Source organism: Pezoporus wallicus, unplaced genomic scaffold (assembly GCF_028554395.1).
Source record: "Pezoporus wallicus isolate ANWC-B61680 ecotype Strahan unplaced genomic scaffold, APGP_CSIRO_Pwel_v1 contig_3486, whole genome shotgun sequence".
Taxonomy (NCBI): domain Eukaryota; kingdom Metazoa; phylum Chordata; class Aves; order Psittaciformes; family Psittacidae; genus Pezoporus; species Pezoporus wallicus.
Window position 1 is genome coordinate 6671714 of NW_026642292.1, and position 22331 is coordinate 6694044.

General features: G+C 43.6%; 2 protein-coding genes across 4 annotated transcripts in view; one reads left to right on the top strand and one right to left on the bottom strand.

The window, feature by feature from the left end:
• RALGAPA1 (Ral GTPase activating protein catalytic subunit alpha 1) overlaps positions 1–16434 on the top strand; it is a 129548-nt gene extending 113114 nt beyond the window's left edge. For 2 of the 3 annotated variants that reach the window (XM_057428635.1, XM_057428636.1), the window contains 2 exons: positions 7133–7257; positions 15742–16434. In XM_057428635.1, the coding sequence (XP_057284618.1) occupies positions 7133–7257; positions 15742–15896 (280 nt within the window). In that variant the 3' untranslated portion in view covers positions 15897–16434. Of the gene's footprint in view, positions 1–7132; positions 7258–14073; positions 14189–15741 lie in introns of all 3 variants that reach the window. The other variant, XM_057428634.1, reaches the window with a different exon arrangement.
• A 2452-nt stretch (positions 16435–18886) lies between these two features.
• On the bottom strand, positions 18887–21708 carry INSM2 (INSM transcriptional repressor 2). The gene has a single exon (XM_057428504.1). The coding sequence runs from the start codon at positions 20524–20526 to the stop codon at positions 19144–19146; it is 1383 nt and encodes a 460-aa protein (XP_057284487.1). The 5' UTR covers positions 20527–21708; the 3' UTR covers positions 18887–19143.
• Positions 21709–22331: the final 623 nt, after the last annotated feature.

The following is a 22331-nucleotide window of genomic DNA, read 5'->3' on the forward strand; positions in this document are numbered from 1 at the left end:
CTTTATCTTTTTACGAGAGGCAATCCTCCTTTCACATTCTGATGTCAGGAATTGTAATTTACTAGGAAAAAATGGCCAAATAAAATTGATGCTTTCATAATTTTAAGCACCTCAAACTGTAGCAATTAATTCTGCAGGGCTTGAACTCCTTTTCAAGCCAGAGAGCAAGAAATCTCCTGCCAGCAAATTCTGTTCATTGTGCCCTACTGTTTCTTCATTTCCTTTGGTCTCCAGTATCCTGAGAGCATTTCTGTATGTTGACAGTACTACACATTTATTTTTTTCTAGAAAAGAAGAGGTGGGCTTCTGAATTTGCTGAGGGGGCAAATGTAGTAAGCAAGAAGGTGCCATTGTATGCATTTTTCCTTAAAATACTGTTAATCTATTTTATACAAATAGTGTATACATGCAATTATAAAAACTCTTGCAGGTGTCCATTGATCCTGCAAACAGGTATCTCTCGGTGGAGGATTTTCATTTTCCAGTTAAAGATGGAACAGTGCGTTGGTTTCTGCTTGTCTAAATTATTTTCCAAATACCTGGCTGACAAAGTCACACTCTCCACAATCATATCAATATATATTGACTTCTTAGATGATTTTGCTAACAGTTGGAACTGCCAGGGATGCAGCTGTACATGTATTTCTGACAGTAGCTTGTAATTTAACCTGAAGAAGTCCATCTTGCTATTTAGAAGTGCTTTCTCTGGCTTTTTTCTAAGAGGTATTTCCAAGCAATCATCAAAACCTCCTTTTTTTTCCTAGCACCAGAATCCAAGAATCTCAGGTGCTGCATCCTATCATTATTGTGATCATATTCCAATATACAGTTATATTGTGATATACTAAACACGCATGCATATATACATGTATATCTATATAAAAATGCATAAGGTTCAGGAGGGAAGATTTATGAACAAAAACTCTATGGAAGTGTCTCAGTTTTTGTTCTGAATGAGAGACACAGTGATGGAAAAACATCAAGCGAAGAGCCCACATTTTTACTCCCTTTCAGAAAGTGACTCTTTTGTTACAACTCTGCTTGGGTTTTTTTCCTAAAAATCAACAACACAAAAAAAGGCACAGTACCAGTTTACTGGACTTGACCTGCCTATCATTAGGCATGTAGGAACGTCTGCAGCGTTGTTGAGCGTACAACTCGAAACTTTATAATTCCAGGATATTTCCTGAACTGTCGTGATCTTGATGCATTTTAAATCATCCAGACATCATCTTGAAGTCATCTACTGAAACAGAAGCCAAGGCATAACATTTTATTGTGGGTATCTGAAGTGACAAATACTTTCTTTTGACTTTTTGAAAAATACAGAGTTTCTGCCATTGATGACTTTAGGTACTTCACAAACACATTCCTTTTAAATTTTGTTGAACAAATGAATTATTAATCTGCCATTACAAATAATTCCATCACAGTTTTAGTGTGGTGATGAACTGTGTATCTCGTCAGCCCTTTTTTAAGTTTCTGTCATTGAGTAGGTTCCCCAGCATAGTACTTCCCTCCAGAAGCTGCTGAAGAAATCTGTCTTGCTGAAACATTTTCTGCATTTTTTTCCAAAAGTCTTAAGAGCATTTAGGAATGTAACCACTCTGTTGACCTGACACAAGTTCCTCACTAGTCTTGAGTGCCCCTGGTGTTCACAGGTATCTAAAGCTTTCACTGCCAACCTTCCCTGGAGATCTGCCCACTTAAGAATACACTAGTAGCTAAGTCCTTGATGTATCCTGAATAGCCAAATGCCTGGTTCATGCCTCTCTTTATCCAATGGTAGGTAGGTATTTCTTTGCCCATCTGACCTGCAAGGCAGCAAAGCTAAGAGTTTTGAAGGTACACTCACTGGATTAGAGCCCACACAAACACAACAGGAGGTAACCCCCTAGTTATATCAGTCAGCCAGGAAATGAGAGAGCAGTTTCCAATTTTGAGGCCACATCTTCTGCCTCTTACAAATCTGTTCTAACCACTGGGACCAAGGACATTTTATAATTAGGCACACTCTGTTCACTGCTGAAATTGCTTTTCGTTTCATAAAATAAGATCTCTGAATCACAGGGAAAGTACACGCTCATCTCTATAGCCTAATGGTTATGGTACTTTCCTGGGAGAAGAGAGTCTCTGGATTCCAGTCCCTGCTTAAGAAGCATTTGTTATCAAATGTTTTTTGGAGCAGGCACTAGAATTTCTTCTCCAGCCCTTTTGTGAATCTAGCACTTAGGTACTCTGATATTAGACTACAGCATTGTGAAATGTCATATCCTTAATTAAAGTCTTGGAAATTTTACTCCATGTTGAAACTGCCTTCATTTTTTTTTTCAGCCGCAGGTTAGTGACATTTTGTGCTGGTATTTCCTGGATAACTGTAACATAGTAATTATGCATCTAGTATCCAACTGCAAAATACTAAATAGATTTATTGTAATGCATTTTATTCAGTTCTAAAAACTGAGAGGTGCGAATAAGAAGAATGGAAAGAAAGCATAATCAGAATGACAAAATAAGTCTCTGGAAATTACTCTGAAGAGATGAATTCAGCAGAAGGACTTGAAAGATGGAGGCAGCAGAAGAGGCAGAACAATGGGAAATACAGGATTTTGTGGATATTACATGGTTAAAATTACGGGAAAGGAAAAATAAAGACTAAAGAGCTAGAGATGTGGAAATATGTAGCAAACACATTTCCTCACCAAACTGAAGAATGACAAAGCCATGAATAAAATTAAAAAAAAAAAAAAGGCAATGCAAGAGAATTGTTTCACATTTTTGTCTTCCAAGGTTTTTTTCTTGTTTCTTTTTTTAGAAGCATCATAGCAAAGAGGATGGGGGATTTGCAGGGGGATTGTTTTCTGGATGCTTATGGAGACCTGATTCTACGCATAAGCCACGTGGAAAAAAAGTACCAAAGTGCCTGTCAAAAAAATGTCAAGTGAGAGTGACTGCTTCAACTGACTGGAGGCAAGAGCAGTTTAGATAAAATTGATCAAATTGGTATGGACTACGGAGTTAAAATAAGTAGCCTGCATTTGTGCTAAGGGGTGTAGTATATGCTACACCTAAGCAGTGTGTTCAGAAAGTGGGCTCTGCAATGCTCTGAGCAGATAAAAGAAGGATAAAAATTCATTTGTTGAGGTCAGAGAAAAGGATATCACAGAAACATAGTGGTTTGGTTTGGAAGGCACCTTAAAGATCTAGTTCCAAGCTCCCCCAGACACCTCTTTTCACTAGACCAGGTATGTATGAATGGCAGTAACTCAGATGGGAAGAGTGAGCCTAGATAATTTATCTTAGAATATGTAAAAAGACTCTCCAGGATGTAGTTGTACTGTGCCACAGGAATCTGAATAGAGCTATTAGGTGAAGACATGAGGTGTTTTTCAGACAGATTGAGCGTAAGTAAGTAGCTAGTACTTTGGTGCCTGTTCCCAAGTGCAAATCAACAGGTCCAAAAAAATTGCTTGTTTACAGGCATAACGGGGGAAGTACAGTATTTTCAGTATTTATAGCAGTAGTTGAAGATTCAGAGAATAAGTAAAATGGATTTTACTGCAAATGAAGTTTTAGTTGCAGTGACTGCCACCTAAGTGACCTATAAAGGTACGATTCCTGATTTTTTTCTTGTACTGATTGTATTTTTCAGAACAGTATCTTCTGAAAAGGTATAATGAAGTCATTAGATTTTTTTTTTTTGTTACCCTTTTTTTGCAGATTATGTATCTTCAAGTTTTTAGCTGAGAGATTTGGGAGAGTGCCTAATTACCATTTTATCCATTCTATTTTGTTCCAGTTAACACCTTCTTCAGAAGCAGAAAGCTCAGGACACTGTTGTTTTAAGTGTTTAGTCACTTTGTGCAAGAGTCTCTCTCCATTGGTTTGTCCCTGCATCCTTCCCATTCCATCTTAATTGCAGATGCCAGTGGCAACATCCACACAGTAAGAATACAGTTTGCATTGCCCTATTATTACTAACCATTGAGTTTGTATGTGCCACTCAATTTGTAGGTGCTCATAACTCTTCCCTAGAGAGAGGTGTTTTAAAGAAATAAATGTCTAGCCTATTAGAAGTAATGTGGAAATTAACTACCATGGGTTTATGGTCACTGTTGCAGATAGTTGCATTCAAATACAGCATGGAACTAGATTATCTTGGCCACAAAAGCATACAGATTTGGAGTTTTAAAATACTGGAATGTTCTCAAATCGAATGGAAGATAAAAGTATCCCAATCTCAGCTAGTCAGTCTAATACACAAAAGGAGTTCTGTGGAGAGTGTTTCATTTCTTAGTGCAGAATACAGCAAGCTTTGGACTTGGCATTCACATCAGAGTTTTGTTTTTAAGCAAGCTTCTGTTTTTAACAAGCTGCAGATGGTTTTGTGGAGTGTTAGGACAGGCGGCAACCTGGCTAGCTGAATTACTTTTGTTTGGGTATACTCAGTGCGCATTTGAATTAGACTTCTAAGCATGTCCTCTCCACTGTGTAATGAAAATATCATTATCCTCAGTCAGCATCTGTGTCAAGACTTACTTGGTTAGGGGATAGGTACCTCGGCTGAAGAACAGGAATGTCCTTGTCATGTTCAAAACAGTAACTTTCCTTAATTTTTGCCTTATTTGTGTATAAGCTTTGGATACAACAGGATAAACTAAAAGGTTTCCTTTAGAGACCTCTGAGAGTAGTGCATTTTAAAAGCAAGTAGGTGTCTCCACCCTACTTTTTCATGAAACATTTTCCCCATTCAAGCAGACTTTTAAAAACAGCTTGTTTTGATAGCAACCTGTTCTCCTGTGGGCCTTCAGCCTTTGCTTCCTGGCAGCACCTTTGGTGCGAAAAGAGAGTGATCAATTGGGAGACTATCAGTGCCAGCATGCATAGAGTGATAAGTTAACACACCACTGGGAATTTCTAGGGCCCACCAAGATACTTCACTTCTAATGTGCTAACAAGCTCATTTTTCTACCTCTTGCCTCTTCAGTTATTTTTTTTCTCAGAAGAGCTTAGAAGTTGAGTGCATCAGGCATAATGAAAAGCTCTGTAGGAGGGAGAAGCAATAACCCCATTTTTCCCTTTTCAGCCAAATAGAAAATTAGTTTCTGGTAATACACAAAGGCCAGTATTTTTTGTGCAAGGGGCACTGCTGTGAATCAAAGGACTCTATTAACTGCAGAAAATTCAGCAGCTGTGAATCTCCCCCAATGAAAAAAGTGCTTTTCAACAAGTTGTGCGATACGTAGTGTTACTTAGACTTGAACCATCAGTTTCATCCTCTACCACTTACACACAGCCTCTTAAAAACTGTGCTATATTACTCTCCTCTGTTCAGGCTCAATACTGTGTTTATCCCCCACCTAAGAACCATTACAATGGGAGATTTTTATATTTTTTATTGTCCCAGTGCTTCTGTTATAGCTTCTCCAGACTGAGACTTCTGCTGAGGTTCGGCTGTCTGAGGATCCAGGAAGAATTTGGAACAGAGATTTTGGAGGAAAAGTGGTTTCCCAGTTTTGTAGTTATGTTACCAAGCTGTGGTCTAAGGAAAATGAAGATCATTTTATTCACTAGAAGTTGTTTTCAGATAATATATTCTCTGTATGTTTTTTCATATTCAGATATACTGCAAAACCTACTATAGATACGGTACAAAAAACTACAAAAAGGTTTTTTTGTAGGATAAGTTTTGTGCATGTTGAAGTATAGTTTTATAAGCTAAGATTAAGGGTATTGTTTCCAGCTTTAATTTGGACCTGAGAATATTATCGCTTATAAATGAAAATAGTATTTTTATTTATTTTAAATGTTAGCACTTGTTATTAAAAACACTTTTCACTTGTCATGCGTTTTTTATGTTGGGATTGCTGAAAAAATGTGTGCAAAATGAGTATTATCCCCATTTCACAGGTGGTGAAATTGAGTCAGAAAGGTCATTTCCTCACTGTCCCTCTTCTGCAAAAAAAGAGCAGCAAAGAAAAAAATCAAGAAACTGATTCTGAGTGCATTCCTCCACAGCATCCTCATTTATTTGTTGGTTGGTTGGGGTTTTTTCCTAGGAAAATAGAGCTGTGCGAGGAGAAAATGATCTATGTACATATAAATTAGGAAGAACAAATGTGCACAAACATAAATGCCAGGGAAAATTTCTGATCATTTTACAGTTCTCTGAGATAACTGGAGAAGTTCTCCCTCAGTCAGTGTATTGAGTCCAGCTGGAGGACTTTGAAAGTTGTGAGAGAAAAGGTTAACTGATTTCTCAGTTCGGGAACTGTACGACATGAAGTCAGCATGGTAGTTTTTCTTGATAATTGTATGTTGCTGCCTGCTGCTTTACATTTTGACAGCCATTTCCATAGTTGCTTTCATGAACAGCAGAAATATTCTCTCTTTTTCTCGCTCGCTCTGTGCTAACAGCACAATCAGGCCTGCTGGAACAAGAAGCCTGGAGAGGGTTCTTCAAAAGCAACACTTCAAGATACTGGTCTCTTGTCAATAATATTAGAGAGGAGAGAACACAGAGAAAAGGAAGTAGTACACTGTTTTGCTGTCAGTGCCCTGCCGACACCCTGTTAGCCAGTATTTAAGGGTCCTGCAGATTCTTTACAAATATTCTTGCTTGTTTTAATGGCATAATTGAAGAGATGTTTTTCCTAATACTCAATTTTCACTTTGTATTTATCTTAGCTGTGTGTATCTGTGTTTAGCGATTATGGAAGCAGTTTGTTATGGAGGAGTGCAAAATCATTCATTTTGTTAATGCTGAGATTACTTTTCATGCTAAAAATGTTAATGTTTTTATATTTAATTGTGCTCATAGAACAGGCAAATCAGTTACTTAAAAGAGAGTATTTAAGTTGCTGTTGTTTTGAAAAAATAATAAAATTCAAAAAGCTTTGCATCAGACATGAAAAAAGATGGTTGAACAATAAGATTTTTGTTAATCATTTTATCTTAGAGTCAATATTAATTCAGTGAATCAGATTATATCATATGTAAAGAATTAAAAGTGCATACAGTCACTGAAATACATGATATAAGTGTAATAAAAAGAATTCTGAATTACTAGGCACTGTTATTTAGCAGTTACAGTACATGATATAAATTCATCCTTAATTCTTGGCTAAACCAGTTATGAGGAGAGAGCACGATACCTGCAGACAATTGTTCAACATCATCTAGAGCCTACAACATTTGAGGATTTTGCTGCTCAGGTTTTCTGTCCAGCACCTTACCACCATTTGCCCTCAGAGACAGGTAAGAAGTAGAGTCAAGAACTGCTTTTATACAATCTTACTTGAAATGCAGTATCCTTACCTATGAAGACTAAAAATTCAGACCTTTTGTGCATCATTAAGAATTACCGTTAGTCAGAGAGACTATGTGTACATATTTGAGAGCCCGGGGAAAGTTGCCTCTAAATCTTAGTATTCTGTTTCCTAGCTTCATGAGCCAATGACTGGCATTAAGATTTGGCAACCAGCTTTAATACAGCACCCAGCCCCTGCATTTTACAGTGAATTTTATCACTTTCCCCACCCTGTATAGAGTCTGCATGGAAGCGTTGGTACTCCTTCATCTAGACTAGTTGTGGTAGATATATTCTTTAATCCAAGTACACCTTCATTGTAGGAAAGTTTTAAGGCTCACTACATTTTTAGAGTTTAAAGTTTTAAATTGGCAATCTGAGAGCCTTGCAATCATGAGTTTTGTGTCCAGGTTATTAGCTGCAAAGTTGGTTTTAAGGTCATTTTTACTTTGCCATAAAATACCCGTTTTATAAAAGGATACTGCATTTTCAGTTACTAATGAGAAAATCTGTAAAAGAAAATGAGTAACTCAAGGCCTTCCTGTTCTGACATTTCTTGAACTCCTTATGATTGTTTCATTATTTTATTTCCCCTCTTTTTAGATCATTAAATATCAGTTCTGTTTATCTGAAGGTAAGACAAAGTGTCCAAAAAATCCCTTTGTTCCTCTTACTTTTACTAGAGCACTAAGCTTGTAACCAAATTGTTTGCAAACTTTCCTTGTTGCCCTTGTTCACACTAAAAAGAATTTCACACTGATTGAGAAATGACCACTACATCTTCTTAAAAGTTCTAGTCTTCTACTAACCTCAGGTCTGCATGAAGCACTAACACTGGTTCTGGGATTAAGGTAACTAATGATAGAGACAGTTGTTGAATGAGTAACACTTTATTGTGTTGACCTCTGTTTCTCAGCATGAAAAAGTAGTACTGGATGGCAGTGGTGTGTTCTGTACCCTGTACTGTCTTTCATTGATGTTGTAAGACATTCTGCAGTGATAACATAGGAGAGAAGAAGAGTGTGTAACACTTGAAATTCATTGTTAGAAACCTTTAATGATGCATAAATCAAAATACTTCTGTGGAAAAGGTGTAAATCTGAATAAAATAAATTTTGTAAGAATAATTTGGCAAGTTATCTCAAAATTTGTTTCTCAATTGCAAAAATACGCAGAAATAAATTCTAAATTATAGAAGAGTTGTGATAGGACTACAGAAATACTGAGAGATGTTAAAACATTAAAAAAGCATTATAAAGAGACTTGTTCACTTATTATAAAGGAACTTGTTCACTTGGAAGTATAAAACTTAAGTAGAAATAAGATGTGGTTTTCAAGTATAATAACTGGTATAGTTATGCTAGAGCAAATAATCAAGACCAAAGAGAAACAAAATTAAAAGCAATTTAAAACTAAATCAGTATAAAAAAATAGTAACATAATTTAATGTATAAAAACATTTGAATAGAAAAAATCTGTAACCAGAAACATTACAAACAATAACCAGAGATCCCCGTCCTTGCACATTTCCTCAGTAAGTATTCAACGCCAGACACTTTTGTGTGGCTAGTATATATTCTGTATTCTAGTGCATTTGTATCAGTTCTGCCTATTCACCTTTGGAAATCTTCCAGGCTAAATCCTTCCGCCATCTTCCTCTAGTTCATTCTTTGGGACGAAGTAAAGCTGTTTTTCTGTATTATTTTGGTGCACTGGAGAACACTGCTCTACAGTGCCTATTCTTGTATTCCTCTAAAAATTGTCCTAGTCATGCTTTGTGTTCTCAAACATCTGGAAAAATAAGATTTTCCGAAACTTGATTTTAGACTTAATTATTACAGTTACTAGAAAGGTTATCTGCAGGAATCTCATTAATAGAACCTTGCAATTATTTCACATCTGCATGTACATGTGTGTGTTTACATACCATGAAACATGCAGTCCAGTCCTGAGGGACACATTCTTCTGGACCTTGTGATGAACAGTGAAACTGACCAACACGTGTCGGGAGCAGCCAGAAGCTTCTTTGGACAGACATTCAGCATAGTGTGACCAAATGTCGAAGTCAAACAACCTGTCCCCACACCTACCTAACTGAGCTTTCATTTCAGCCCAGGGAAGTTGGGGGTACTCGGGCAGTCCTGCTTGCAGCCTGGAGGCTGACTCCCATTTGATCTGGGACTCCTGAAACTCTTGATACTCATTTCTAGAATAGAGTGCCTGGAGTATCACCAGACTATATACCTTCAGGCTGACTCTGGAGGGCATAAGGTCTAAAGCCTGAGGCAGGTATAAATGAACACTGTAGTCATCTGCCAAAAAGGTTACCCCAGGGGTTGGGGTTAGCCTGGAAACCACTGGTTTCCAGTTCTAGCGAAGGCAGACTTGTGAGCAAGGTGGCTACAGATGATCTAGAACTGTGATGGACTGTGATTCCAAGAAAGAGTCCACCAGATGTGCTATTAAAAAAGCAGATACCCCTAAGTTTCCAGGGTCCCTACAACAGGCAGATTCTTGAAAGATAGGTACAGAGCTCTGAATTGTGCCAGGACTGCACATAAGAGGGGCACTGGAGTCCTGTCTGGGAATCCACGCACATCCATCACCCTCAGGATGACTCAAACAAAACCATGCAGGCTCCCTGCTAGACCTGACCGTGTCATCTGAAAATGTGACCAGATTCTAAAAATACATCACAATTATTTTTCAAGATACAAAATATTTCATTTACGTCTGGGTTTCTGAATGAAAAATAATTGACCAGGAGAGACTAGAAAAAATTCCCACATTTTAGATACTATAGACTTGATTCTTTAATTGGATCATGACCTCCAAGATTACAATTGCTGAATATGTTTAATTTTTATAAAATACATGCAATTTCTTCTAAGAAAGAGCTATAGAAACTGTGAAGGTGCTACACCCCATCCAGGTGTTGTAATTCTGTTGTTGTTGTGATCCCATTGTCCAGGTTCAGCATGCCATTTTTTTTCACTTGAGCTGTGGTAATCAGCACAAATAGAGAACATGCTATTTGGTAACAAACTCTGTTTCCTCAGACTGACATATTTTATCAAATGCTCAGCCCTCAGCAAAAGCTGCTTCCTTCCTTACAGTGGTTGCCCTTCAATACAGTGTGATTGTGGCTGCTGCTGTTCTATCTAGGTGCTGAGTTTGGCCTATCAAAATATCTGACAAGTCCACCTTCCCATGTTTGGGAACCTGACTAGTGCAGTTGATGTGTACATTTAAAAAAAAATGAGATATACCTGCACTTATGCACAGAATATAATTCATTTGCCTCTATTTTTTACTTTGTGCTGACTCTGTTAAACAGAGTAGCTGCAAATACTCTTAATTGGAGTAACTCCTCCTGTGCAGCTATTGAGTAAACCAGATTTCTGACACCAGAACAGGTCAAGGGAATTGTTAATGGTAAGCTCAATGATATTGAAGGGTTTATTGACTCCATGATGCTAAGATTCTGAGCTTTACAATGTACTAGCGTCTTGGGTTTGTTTTTTCTCAATCCTCTTTTGTTCCCTCTCTTCTTAATAAAAATAGTAACTCAGTATAGTAAATATCATAAAGAAGGGGCTTCTCTACATTAGTCATAGTTTTTCCTTGTGTTAAAAGCATCAGACTTTTTGATCCCAACAACCATTCCTATATTTTCAAGTCTGTTCAGAACAATTCTGCTTCCCACTCCCAAAGTAAGTGGGAACGTCATTGTATAAGAAGCGAAGGAGGGGAGTGTAGAGATAACGGTACTTCAGCCTTGCACAAGAAAAATCCAAATTCAATAGCCTGCATCTTAATATCTCCTGCTGCTTACTTGCTGTGTAACTCTGAACTGAGAATCTTTTTGGCCTTGTATTACCCCAACACAGGTGAGAATAATGGTGCTTTTCTCTGTAGAAGGGTCTAAGCAACACCTGTTGATGTTGGTGCTTGAATTTGGGGACTGGATGTGAAATTGAAACAAGGGCTGCATGTCTGGCAGGGCAGGGAAGAGTTTCTCACTATCCCTTCTTCAGTCCAAACTTAGGAAAAATCTTTTTCGTTCCAAATCAGAGGAAACCTCAGTACTCACTGAAGTTTCATATTGGAATAACTGAGGCTGAAACCTTGCACATTTCTGAACTATTGTCCTTAAGTCAACCACCTGGGTGATAGTAAGCTGAGCATCCTCAGCACTTTGAGGCAGTAGATTTGGTGTGAACTGCTGGAATCCCAAACAGATCAACTTTCTACATTAAATTAAATGGGTCCACTGGAAAAAATAGAGTATGATTGTCCAATTACAAAGCATCCCATGCATACGCACAAGGGGAGAACAATAAATTTTAATCTTGATGTTTCCTAGGTTTTGAATGTTTCACTTTATGAATTTATTGTCTTGGGATGACGTTTTCCTTGTGTAATTCCCTCCACTTTTGTTTTAACACATACAGCAAAAGCAATTCTGTGACACTAATTAACAGCCTTATGATTCATAAGCAAAAGTGCAAGCTCTGGATCTTCCACCACCTCCTGCAGACTGAGATAGGGCAGTAACTGGTGGTAATGGTAAGCTGTCTTACTGCTGCTTGAATCTCCTCTAGTGGAAAGACTGGGAGTTTTGCCACTGTGTTTCACAGATACTAGTTGACAGAGAAGACCGGTTTACCCAACACTGATACGTCCAGCCAGGTTCTGAAGAGCACTGGACATGGGCTCTGCTGCTCTTTCACCATAAACTTAATCGTTTTTGCTGTGCTCTTGGCTCTCTCTCTCCTATCCAGTTCCAGTGTCCCACATCTTTAGACCATCTCTTCCTCACCTTCGCATCTTGCTTTGCAGCAGCTTTTGCAGTTTTTCTGTCTGCATCCACTTCTTGCTTCCTTTCCTCATTTCTCATAATTAGCGAGAGACTTAATTGACTTGACTCTAGCAAGGCTCTGCTTAGTATGACAGACAATTCGGCTGGATTTGGACTGGAATTTCTAGGAGTGGCAGAGGGCACAAGCTGTACAAAAATGATTGCCCGCTTCCCTGGAGGTCAGGTGAGGGGCACTCAAGGATCTTAAAAGACCATCAAAATATACCAACATGCATAAGTGGTATTTTCCTCTGCGGTCATTCTCAGAGATGGTACTTAGGAAACTGTTGATCCAGACAACAGTGTGAGGATAAAGCCAGAGGCACCGAGAGTAGCCTTGCCATGGCAGCACCTTGTCAGGCTTCTGCTCAGTGAATTTTTCACCTCTTTGAAAGTCGGAACTGATCAGTGACATGAGTCATGGCAATGTATGCATGTTAATGATCCCTCCAGATTCCTCCACCTCACCTCACTTCTAACTCAGTCTGAGCATAGTTAGAATGCCATTTGACATTTAAATAGTTAATTTCCGATTCAGATAACCAACATACTAGTATTAGAAAATCCTAAAATTTTCAAGTGGAGTGTGGAAAATGTCGCATTTCAACTTTGTTGATCCATCGCCTTGTTCAGAAGCAATTGAAACGGCTTTAGCCCCAAATATTATAGCTCATCAGGCTATGATATTTGTCACTTGTAAAACCTAAGAGATGAAAAATAAGGATCACTTCCTGACATTTTTCAACCTCTTAAAAATCCTAACATGTCTATTTTGTTTATTTTATCGAACATTCTGGTTCTAGGTCAGTTCTCAAGTCCTTATTTTAGTATTTTGGATAACTAAATATTTCGTTGCATAGAGAGATAAAGATAATAACATTTTACACTGACAATTGTAAAACTCTGAAGGGGAAACAAAACCTGCAAAATTTCTATATACCACATTTAATACCCACATGTGTTTATGTGTGTATGTATGTATATAGAGATATATATGCGTGTCTAAAATCCAAAGACATTTAGTTACTAATAAGTCTGTTGAATGCTGTCAGACTTCAAATATGTTTTAAGTGCTGTTATTCTTCACTCTTCTGGTGTGGTATGTTTGGATGTGAAAATCACTTTACATGACTTCTGTTCTTCAGTAGCTGTATGTCAGATTCTTAAAAAATGGGATTACATCTGAATCTATGCTTCAGTCTGCAGGAATTAGAAACAAAATTTTAAGTTATGACCAGAAAAATTAAAGTAACGGGGGGGGGTTAATATTTTCTTTATCCAACCATTATCAAATTTCATATTAGGGTTTGACCCTTTGACACAAACTCACTCGCTTAAATACTCTGGGTTTTCTTCTTTATGTGATTTCAGGAGTCTCATGTTGAGACTGGCTAAAATTACAGCATACTTAATATTATGGAATAGCTGGGGAGCAGAAGCCATACATCAAGTTGCCATTTGTTTTTCCTTCTTGATTGTGTGTATGTGTGTGAGTATGTAACTGTTTTCAGACTTTAAGTAAGCATTTCAGACAATGTTTAGGATGTATCTCAGTTGCTATGAATAAGGTTGCTGGATCTGGATAATGTTATAGAATTCTTTTCTTTCTCTTTCTCTTCCTTTTTTTTTCTCTTTTAATGCTTAGTTGGTAAGTATGACGCCGGATTTCAGAGCTGTTGCTTCATTGCACATAACTAACTCATCACTCTCTTTAACCTGTAGCATGAGCAGAAATTGCATAATGAAATTCGAAATTCCGTTTTCTGTGCTCATCTGTTAATACCCTTCAATCTCTGCTGTTCGTGTCTCATGTCTCACGCCTGTTATCTTTTATCTTTTCTCCTTCCCCTTCCTCACTTCTTTCCACTCCTCCTTCCTCATCACTTCTTCATTCTCAACAAAGAAAGAAATGCTGTGATATTTCTTCTCCTTCCAAAACCTCCACTAGAAAGCATTGGCCACATCAAGGTAAAGGGCAAAGGCTTGAAACGGAAGGTCTTTCACGCTAGCTGTGAATGGTATGCTGTGCAAAACAACGACGGTTATTTTCTGTTCTCTAACTTGCACCACTTGAAATGCTTTAATTCCTTGTAAAATTAGAACAAGATAGAATTTCAGAAAATGAGAGTGCATGTTTCCCTGCCTGCCTTTTTCTATAAGGCACAGTGAGTCAGGCATTATCATGCTTTTCCAGGTTGTTTGGCAATGAAGTACCTAGTTCATGAACAGAATTACTGTCACCAGCTAGGGACAAATAACAGCCCTTTCTCCTCCCTGTCACTTTGATGGGTCATCTTGAAAAAGATAGAAAGTATGGTGCTGTCCCTCTGGAGCAGGGAGGTGATGGACCAGGTGAGGAGGCCAGCCAGGTCACTAAATCACAGGACTTTATGCAGTATGTTTGAAATGTACTCTTCTTACCTGATGACCTTTGATTTTAGAGGAGTCTTTCAAAATAAATCATGCTCACTTTTGAATGGGTTTTGCACCCCTTATACATGAAGTGTATACTGAGGGAGGGAGATCTTCAGTTCTGAGCATGGCATTATTATTGTTTTAAAAAAACTTACCAGTAATGGCATGATGTGGAAGAAATAGCGAGTGATCTCTGGCTTACTGAAGTCAGTAGGGGTTTCCCTATTGACTTCTGCAGGACTAAGCTTCTGTCCATAATTTATATAGGTCAGATGCGACCACAGTGGTGACAGGTAGATGAGTTCAATCAGGCTGTCAGCCTAATTGAAATCCAGTTTTGTTTTGTGGATATGAGTTCACAGTTTTCATTTTCTGTACCATGGAAAGGAGAATGTAATTTTGGTTTTGTATTTTCTCCTTTCCTTTGGTATCTTTATGGAAGAAGATTTGGAGATGGGCTGTTTGTGAGGAAGAGCCTTGTCCTCTTGGCAGTGAGGACTCAGGGCCCATTGGAGCATAGCTCCAGGTGCTGGGCTAATGAACTATTTCTTGTTGTCTCAAATTCATCTTGTTCCTTTTACAAAGAAACGTTAACAATTAGTACATCCAGTTAATATGTTCTGTTCAAGCTTCTGCCTTGTGGACCCTGTAGGAATTTGCCTTTTGAAGCACTTACTAAAGTTGGGATGGGAGATGTTTTGCTCTCCCAGTTTGCCCCTGATTCACTCCACCTCTTCAGCTGCATTCCTAGAGCTCCCTTCATGCGCAACAAGCTGTTAACCTTCATGTTCTCATTAAAGACTGGATTCTTCTGGGTTGTGGTTTGAATAACAACTCCCTATCCCTGCGAGGGAACTGGAGGTGTTCTCTCTGTTAGCAAGAGACCACCACCCACTTCAGTGCTGCCTCAATTCCTGAGAGCAAGGGGGTTCTGCAGTCCCATAGCTCAGTGGTGTCTGTCATCCTCTTTTCTCTAGAGGTAGATTTGTGGCTGTTGAGGTACGTGCAGTACCATCACCCACAGCTGGTAAAGGGCTAGGAGATGCTGTGGGAGTGACAGCAGCACTGAAATTCCTCTTTGCCCCCTGTGAATAGATCCTGAGCTGCGAGTGCAGAAGGCAGCACTGACCTATCTGGTTCTTGCTGTCCTCTGCAGGCTTCTGCCCCGAGACTCAGCCGGGAGAAACTCCAGCAGCAGCAACAGCACAGGTGGATGGAACAGACTTAGCCTCTCCAATGTCTCCTCGGACTAGCAAGAGCCGCATGTCCATGAAACTGCGCCGCTCCTCTGGCTCAGCCAACAAGTCCTGAGTGGCGAGATGCCTGCAGCTTTCTAGTGAACAGCGATCGGCCACCCTTCCTTCCCACAGTGACTCACTGCTTCCCATTAGAATAATGCGTGTGCCTGTCTCCTGCATTCCCCTTTTCTGTATGTTTTATTTTCAACAGTGACACTGGAATTTTACTTTAAAGTTTCAGCTTTTGGGTTTTTATCAAACTTCAGGCTGCCTTTTTTTCTTTTCTTTTTTTTTTTCCTTGCAGTGCAGTTTGTCCTCTGCACCTTTTACCTTCCTGGATGATTACAATATCTTAAAAGTAGTTACTTTTAACTCTGGCTGATCCTGAGTCATATATGAAATTGGAAACTGTATTTTGAATACATTATATTTATTGTGCCCCACTGCAATTTTCTCTGTAACAAAGAAGTATGTACAATTTGAAAATGAATGTACAATTTTAAATTGAAGTTGCATTTGTAAAGTCTTTGTCAGATGTCACAATGTTAATGCACAGGATGTGTACAGGTTATTTATGTTAAGAATAAAATAGTTCAACGGCCTTTCAAGCATTGCAGAGTCCAAGCGGAATAACTTGAGCATAGCACCAAATCTTTCTTCACAAAGCAGCGTATTATTTCATAACTCTGCAGGTGATGCCACAATCTGTGCCAGAAAAAAACAAAAAAATCACTGTGCTGAAATTTTACTTATGCCTGGTCCAGCTGGTATCAATAGTAAATGCCATCGAGTTCCACGGGGTTTAAAGCCTTTTATCACCAGGCTGCTGGGTCTAGAGGTAAATTCTTGTTTCTTATATTAAAAAAAAAACACAACAAAACAAAACAACTTTCCTGATAGAAATTCGTGCTCTGATGATGTGTGCTAGGGGAGAAAAGGGAACATCCTCCAGGAGCCTGGCTGAAATGCTGACAAGTCCAACCCTGTGAGTGCAGATTAGTACACACGTTCCACCCTCCCAGAGGTGCTTTCCTGCAGAAGATGAAATGCTCACATTTTGAGTCTGGCAAACAACAAAATGCTGTTAACAAAATGTAGCATGACATCGGTACTAACTGCATGTGTAAATATATCTTATGGGCAACAATAAAAAGATAAATTAATGTATTGTCATTCATGTAGTATCTACAGATTTGTAATGGTTGAAGAGAAGACATGCTATTTAATAAGACAATAAAATTATTCTTACCACCTTTTTGGAAACTGGTCATTCACCACAGTGATTAGATTCTTACTCCAGTTGACAACTGATTGAAGAACAGAGTATTACATGTGGAGCAGTTAAGTGTGATACATGGTTTAGTTTTCACTTGTAGTAAAAAGTACACACAAGTTCTTGGGGGCTCCTTCCCAACCCACATACTGTACGCCGTACTGCCAACAAGCTTCTCCCTGGATCTAGTAAATAGAATGCACACGGCTCCACACGTAATGGAAAGCACAGGACTTTCCCTCCTGCAACAACAGGGCTGGCTGTTCCAGTGCCGATTGTAGGAGCAGTTAGTAATCAGGTTTCTGTGGTCCAGAGCCCTTCATCTTTGACTGCACAAGTGGAGAAAGGAGAGCTATGACTCAACACAGCAACCTTCTCCAGGGGAGAGCTCGTCTAACTGCAGAAACAGGCATTTCTAGCTAAGTCTCCGTTAACTACCAAATGATGGGTAAATGCACAACTTAAAATAACATGCTTTATTTCTGGCATATGAGAAGAGCAAGCTGCTAGTTCAGCCTCCTCCATCAGAAGGCAAATTTGACTGCTTTAGGTTATATTGTATTCATTTGTCCAGGTCCTGGAACTAAACCAGGAAAGTCCATGAAGCACATTTCAAATGAAGCACTTAGCACTTGCTTCAGCATCTGGGTTTAAATACACGATTCTTTTGTCGTGTGTAACAAAATATAAAACTACAGCAATGGCTGCTTTAGAGGATGCTAATCAAGAGATTGACATATTTTGCATGCTCATTTCAGAGTGATAGAACAAAGACTATGGCTGGGATCAGTTTGATTCTTCAGAAATCACCAGCTGACCCACTTTGCCCTGCTGAATTCAAGAAAAAGGTGAGCTTTGTTTTAAATCCTTTGTTGAATTTTGCTTGCCCGCCCTTTTGGCCTCACTTGCTATCACATTTAGAAACAGGCACTCCTGCGTGGAAAAATAAATAATAAGTAAATAAATAAATGCCGGCTGAAATGTCAAAGCTGGTAAATCTGACAGTATTTCAAAGCATGTGGCCAGAGCACTGTCAAAGCCAGGGAATACGTGCCTCGGGTTGCTTTGCTAAAGGTAGGTCTCGTTAGAGAGACGGACAGCAGCCCACCACCCACACTTCAGCAGCTCACGGGGAAGAGGGGTCGGAGGTTGCCCAAAAAGGCCAGCTGCAGACAGGGCCCTTCTGCCTGCCACGCCGCAGGGCCTGGTGAGACCCAACTGTGCCTTGTGCCATTGTCAGTGTCGCACTGACAAGCCACCGACAGCGGGTTTTGAAATAGGCAGCTACCGGCGATGTGCATTTGCCTACCACACGGTCGCTAGCTAGAGCACAGGAACACAGAGCAAGCGGGAGATGTGCACTTAGCTATAGAAATTGACGCCTCGTACTTTAATTAAGCAGACAGCACAATTCATTTTCCATACGTTTTGCTAGCTATTGTATGACTTGACATTGACATTGACTTAATATGAACATTTACCTTCTCAACTATCTTAGTACAGAGTACAGCAAACAGAACACCTCACAGTAACTTAAATGCTGAAGCTCAGGGGCTAAGGCTATTAAAACAAGGTCACTAGATTAGGCTCCTTTTCTCACGAAAAATAATTCCTCTCTTTAAATACCATATATACAGCTGAACTTCTATCAGAGGGGTAGCTACGTAAGATGTACTCGCAGTGAGTTGACACCTGGCTCCCCGCATGGCCGGCCTCCCAGGGCCAGGCTCCCTTGCGTGCTGCCGCCAGCCCTGGTTCGTGCCCACACCGCCAGTCCCCCACCCTGCGGCTGCCCGGCGTCCCACGGACCCCGCTGCGCTCCCACCACCTCTGTGCGGCTCGGCACGGGCGCTGCCGCCCGCCCCGGCAGTGCCGCCTGTCGGATCAGCCTCCTGCCGCGGGGCCGAACTCCGGTACCCGCCAACCGGGGAGGGCAGAGAGGAGCCCTTGGGTGGCCCCTCGGCCGGCGTAGCCGTGACTTTCCATAGGAATTACAGCGTGGACAGGACTCGCTCGGCCCGCCCGGGCTCCCGGAGCAGCCCCATTCCTAGCAGCCCGGACGGACGGGCACCTGGAGCAGCAGGACCTGCCTGCTCTCCGGCGGGTGGCACTTGCTCGCGTGTCGCGCCAGCCCGGGCGCGCTGAAGAAGGTGGCGGGGCAGTGCTTGCAGGGGAAGCCCTGTCGCTCACCGCCCACCGCGCCGCCCTCGGGGGGCCCTGCCGGCGGCGGCGGCAGCAGCAGCTCCTCCCGGACGGCGTGCCATAGCCGGTGCTTGTCCCTGATATCCGCCGAAGGGAAGCGGGCGCCGCAGAGGTGGCAAGCGAAGGCGACCTGGCCGCGCCCCGGCGGGCCGTAGGCTGCGGGCCGCGACGGCCCGTGGGTGCCCAGGTGCTTGCGGAGGTAGGCCTGGCGCCGGAACCGCTTCTGGCAGCAGGGGCAGGCGAACACCTCCCCGACGGGGCCGGAAGCGGGGCCGGGGGGAACCTGGGCGCCGCTGGCGCTGTCCGCGCCGCCGCGGTGCTGACGGGGCGGCGGCGGCGGCGGCTGTGGCGAGGGCGCGGCGGGGCCGCGGGACCGTCGCTCGGGGCTGTTCTCCTTGCCCGGCGGGGCGGCGGAGGCGGAGGGGCCGTCGGAGCTGGGGCCGGGCCGCGGCTTGTGCCAGCGGCGGTGCGAGGCCAGGTTGGCGGGACAGCTGAAGATCTTGTGGCACTCGGGGCAGCGGTACTCGACGCGCACGATGCGGGAGCAGCGGTGCTGGGCCAGCGCCAGCGGGTCCGCGTACTGCTCCTTGCACAGCTGGCAGATGAACTCGCCCAGCGGCGTGCGCCCCGTCGGCGGCCCCGGCCTGCCCTCGGGACCCTCCTCCTTGATGCGCAGCCCCAGCACGGGCGAAGTGGTCACCTCGTCGGCGAAGCTCAGCTTTCGCGTGGCCTTGGCCTTCTTGGCCGGCGCCTTGGCCCTAGACGGCCGCTTCATCGCGGGCACCGGCGGCGGCGGCGGGACGGGCAGAGGCGTGCGGGGCTGCAGCAGCAGCTTCTCGGCAGACGGGAAGGAGGCGGCCAGGGGGAAGGACTCGGCGGAGGCGGGGGAGCTGAGGCACCGCTCGAAGAGAGCTGCCCGCGGCCCTGCGGCGCTGCAGGGCCCCGCCGTGCCCCAGGCAGCCGGTCCCTCTGGCGGGGCCAGACCAGGGCTGCCGCCACCGCCGGGGGGCCACGTAGCGGGGTACGCGGCGGCGGTAGCGCCTTCCTCCTCCTCGCCCTCCTCCTGCTCCTCCGCCCCAGGCCTGGCGGCGGGGCTGCCCCCGGCGGTGGGCGGCAGAGGGGGCGGCGGGGCAGGTGGCGGCTCCCGGTCTGGGTCCCGCTCCCGCGGGCGCGCCCGGTAGGAGCCGCCGGGGCGCCGGCTGCGCTTGACGAGGAACCCTCGCGGCATGGCTGGGCGGGGCGGCGGGAGCGCGGCGCCGGCTGCCCGCACCGCATTTATACCCCCGGCGCCCGCTCCCGACCGGGCGTCATCCTTCCTCCGGCGGCGGCGGCCAATGAGGAGTTGGGGACGGCGCTGGCAGCGGGGGGAGGTGGCGGCGGCTACCGGGCCGCGCCGGGGCTTCCCGCTGCCGGGGCGGGCGCGCTCGGGTTGCGGGGCCGGGCGGAGTGTCCCGGGGAGCACAGCCCGCAGCGCGGAGCCGAGGGAAGCGGCGTTCTGCGGGGCTGAGGGAGGTGCGGGGCCGGGAGCCTGGGTCCGGGACGGGAGAGACTGCGAGGGGCCGGGCACGGTTCCGGCAGGAGCATCTGTCGCGGGTGTATGTGCCAAGAGCCTCCATCCGCCGCCGGGGCGGCCCGCCCTGCGCGAGTGTCCTGAGGGGAGCGGGAGCTGGGAGCCCGCCACAGACAGAATTTTCCCACGAGTAGCCAGACAGATGTAGTGTCAAGGAGAGCTCCCGATGCAACAGCAGACTTGCCACTGCCGCTTGCAATGCTAAATCGCCGACCTGGGTAACGGTTGTGGTCCCCGGGCAGCTTCACTCATGGGCAGCCTCCGAGCACGGGTGAGGCAAGACTGAGCGACAAAGTGGTGCAACGAACTGCCGAAGTGCCCAACCCTCAGCCCACACCCCGCCCCGATGCCGCTCGACCCGTCTGTGGATGCCCTGAGCCCAGTGGCAGCTTGTGCGTTCCTGGAGCAAGGAGGCGGTTGTGTTTGCTAAACCACGAATCGCCTTTTAGAAAGTCTGGGTTTCACTGGGGAGCGAAGTGCACTTGGAGCGGGCTGTCCGCAGCCTCCCCGGGCCCCTTACCAGCATCTCCTGTCCGATCGCTCGTTTACCCGAGCCCGGTTTCGGAGGCGGGACGGTACCGTCCTTCCCGGAGACCTGCTGCTCCTGGTACACACAAGATGGCGTGTGACTGGCAAGGAGCGCGCCAGAGCCTCTCCAGGGCTTGGCACGGCGGGACCGTCGGACTCGCCGTGCTGGGAGCATCCCCTGACCCGAGAAATTGGAAAGCGGCAGGAGAGATAGGGAGAACCAGCATCTCTACATCGAGGGGCTTTCCACAAGTGGCAAGAAAGATTTGAAGCCTCCATGCGAGACCAGAACTAGCCCCACCTGCTCACAACGCTCAACCACTTGTCTGTAAGTGCGCTGATTGTATTCTCTTAGCAAAGACTTAATCATATTTTACATTACTCTCCTCTCCATTTTCCTCCATTTTCATGGTCGCACTGAATTTTAGATTAGATTATAGGCTTTACAGCCTAGAGATCACCCTTTGTTAGTGCAAACCGCTGTAATTGGGACCAATGAGCCACGCTGCAGCGCAGTTAGGTTGCTCCACTAACTGACTGACTGCACGATTTTTGTCTAGTATTTGGGTTGACCTTTGTAATCGGGACTTCCCATCTACATTTCTCACTGAATAATTGGGTCTCTGGTTACAGATCCACTGCTTTATACTGTTCCTTCAAGTGACATGTAAATAGTTCTTCCAGTTTCCCCTTGTAAGCAATGTTGCCATTAATGTTTTGCTTCCTTTTGTCATATTGCAAGAACAGTTTGTGTTAGGAATGTCCAGCTCAGCTTCTGTTGCAGGGGGTGAGGAGCCTGGTGATGCCTTTTCCTACACAGGAGGGAGATGAAGTGCCAGTTGGAAAGCAGGTGCACTGAGTGCATTTACTGGGACCCAGACATTTTCTCTGGTAGAAGCTGTAGGCTGGAGTTGTGCCATGGAGTTTCTTCAGGC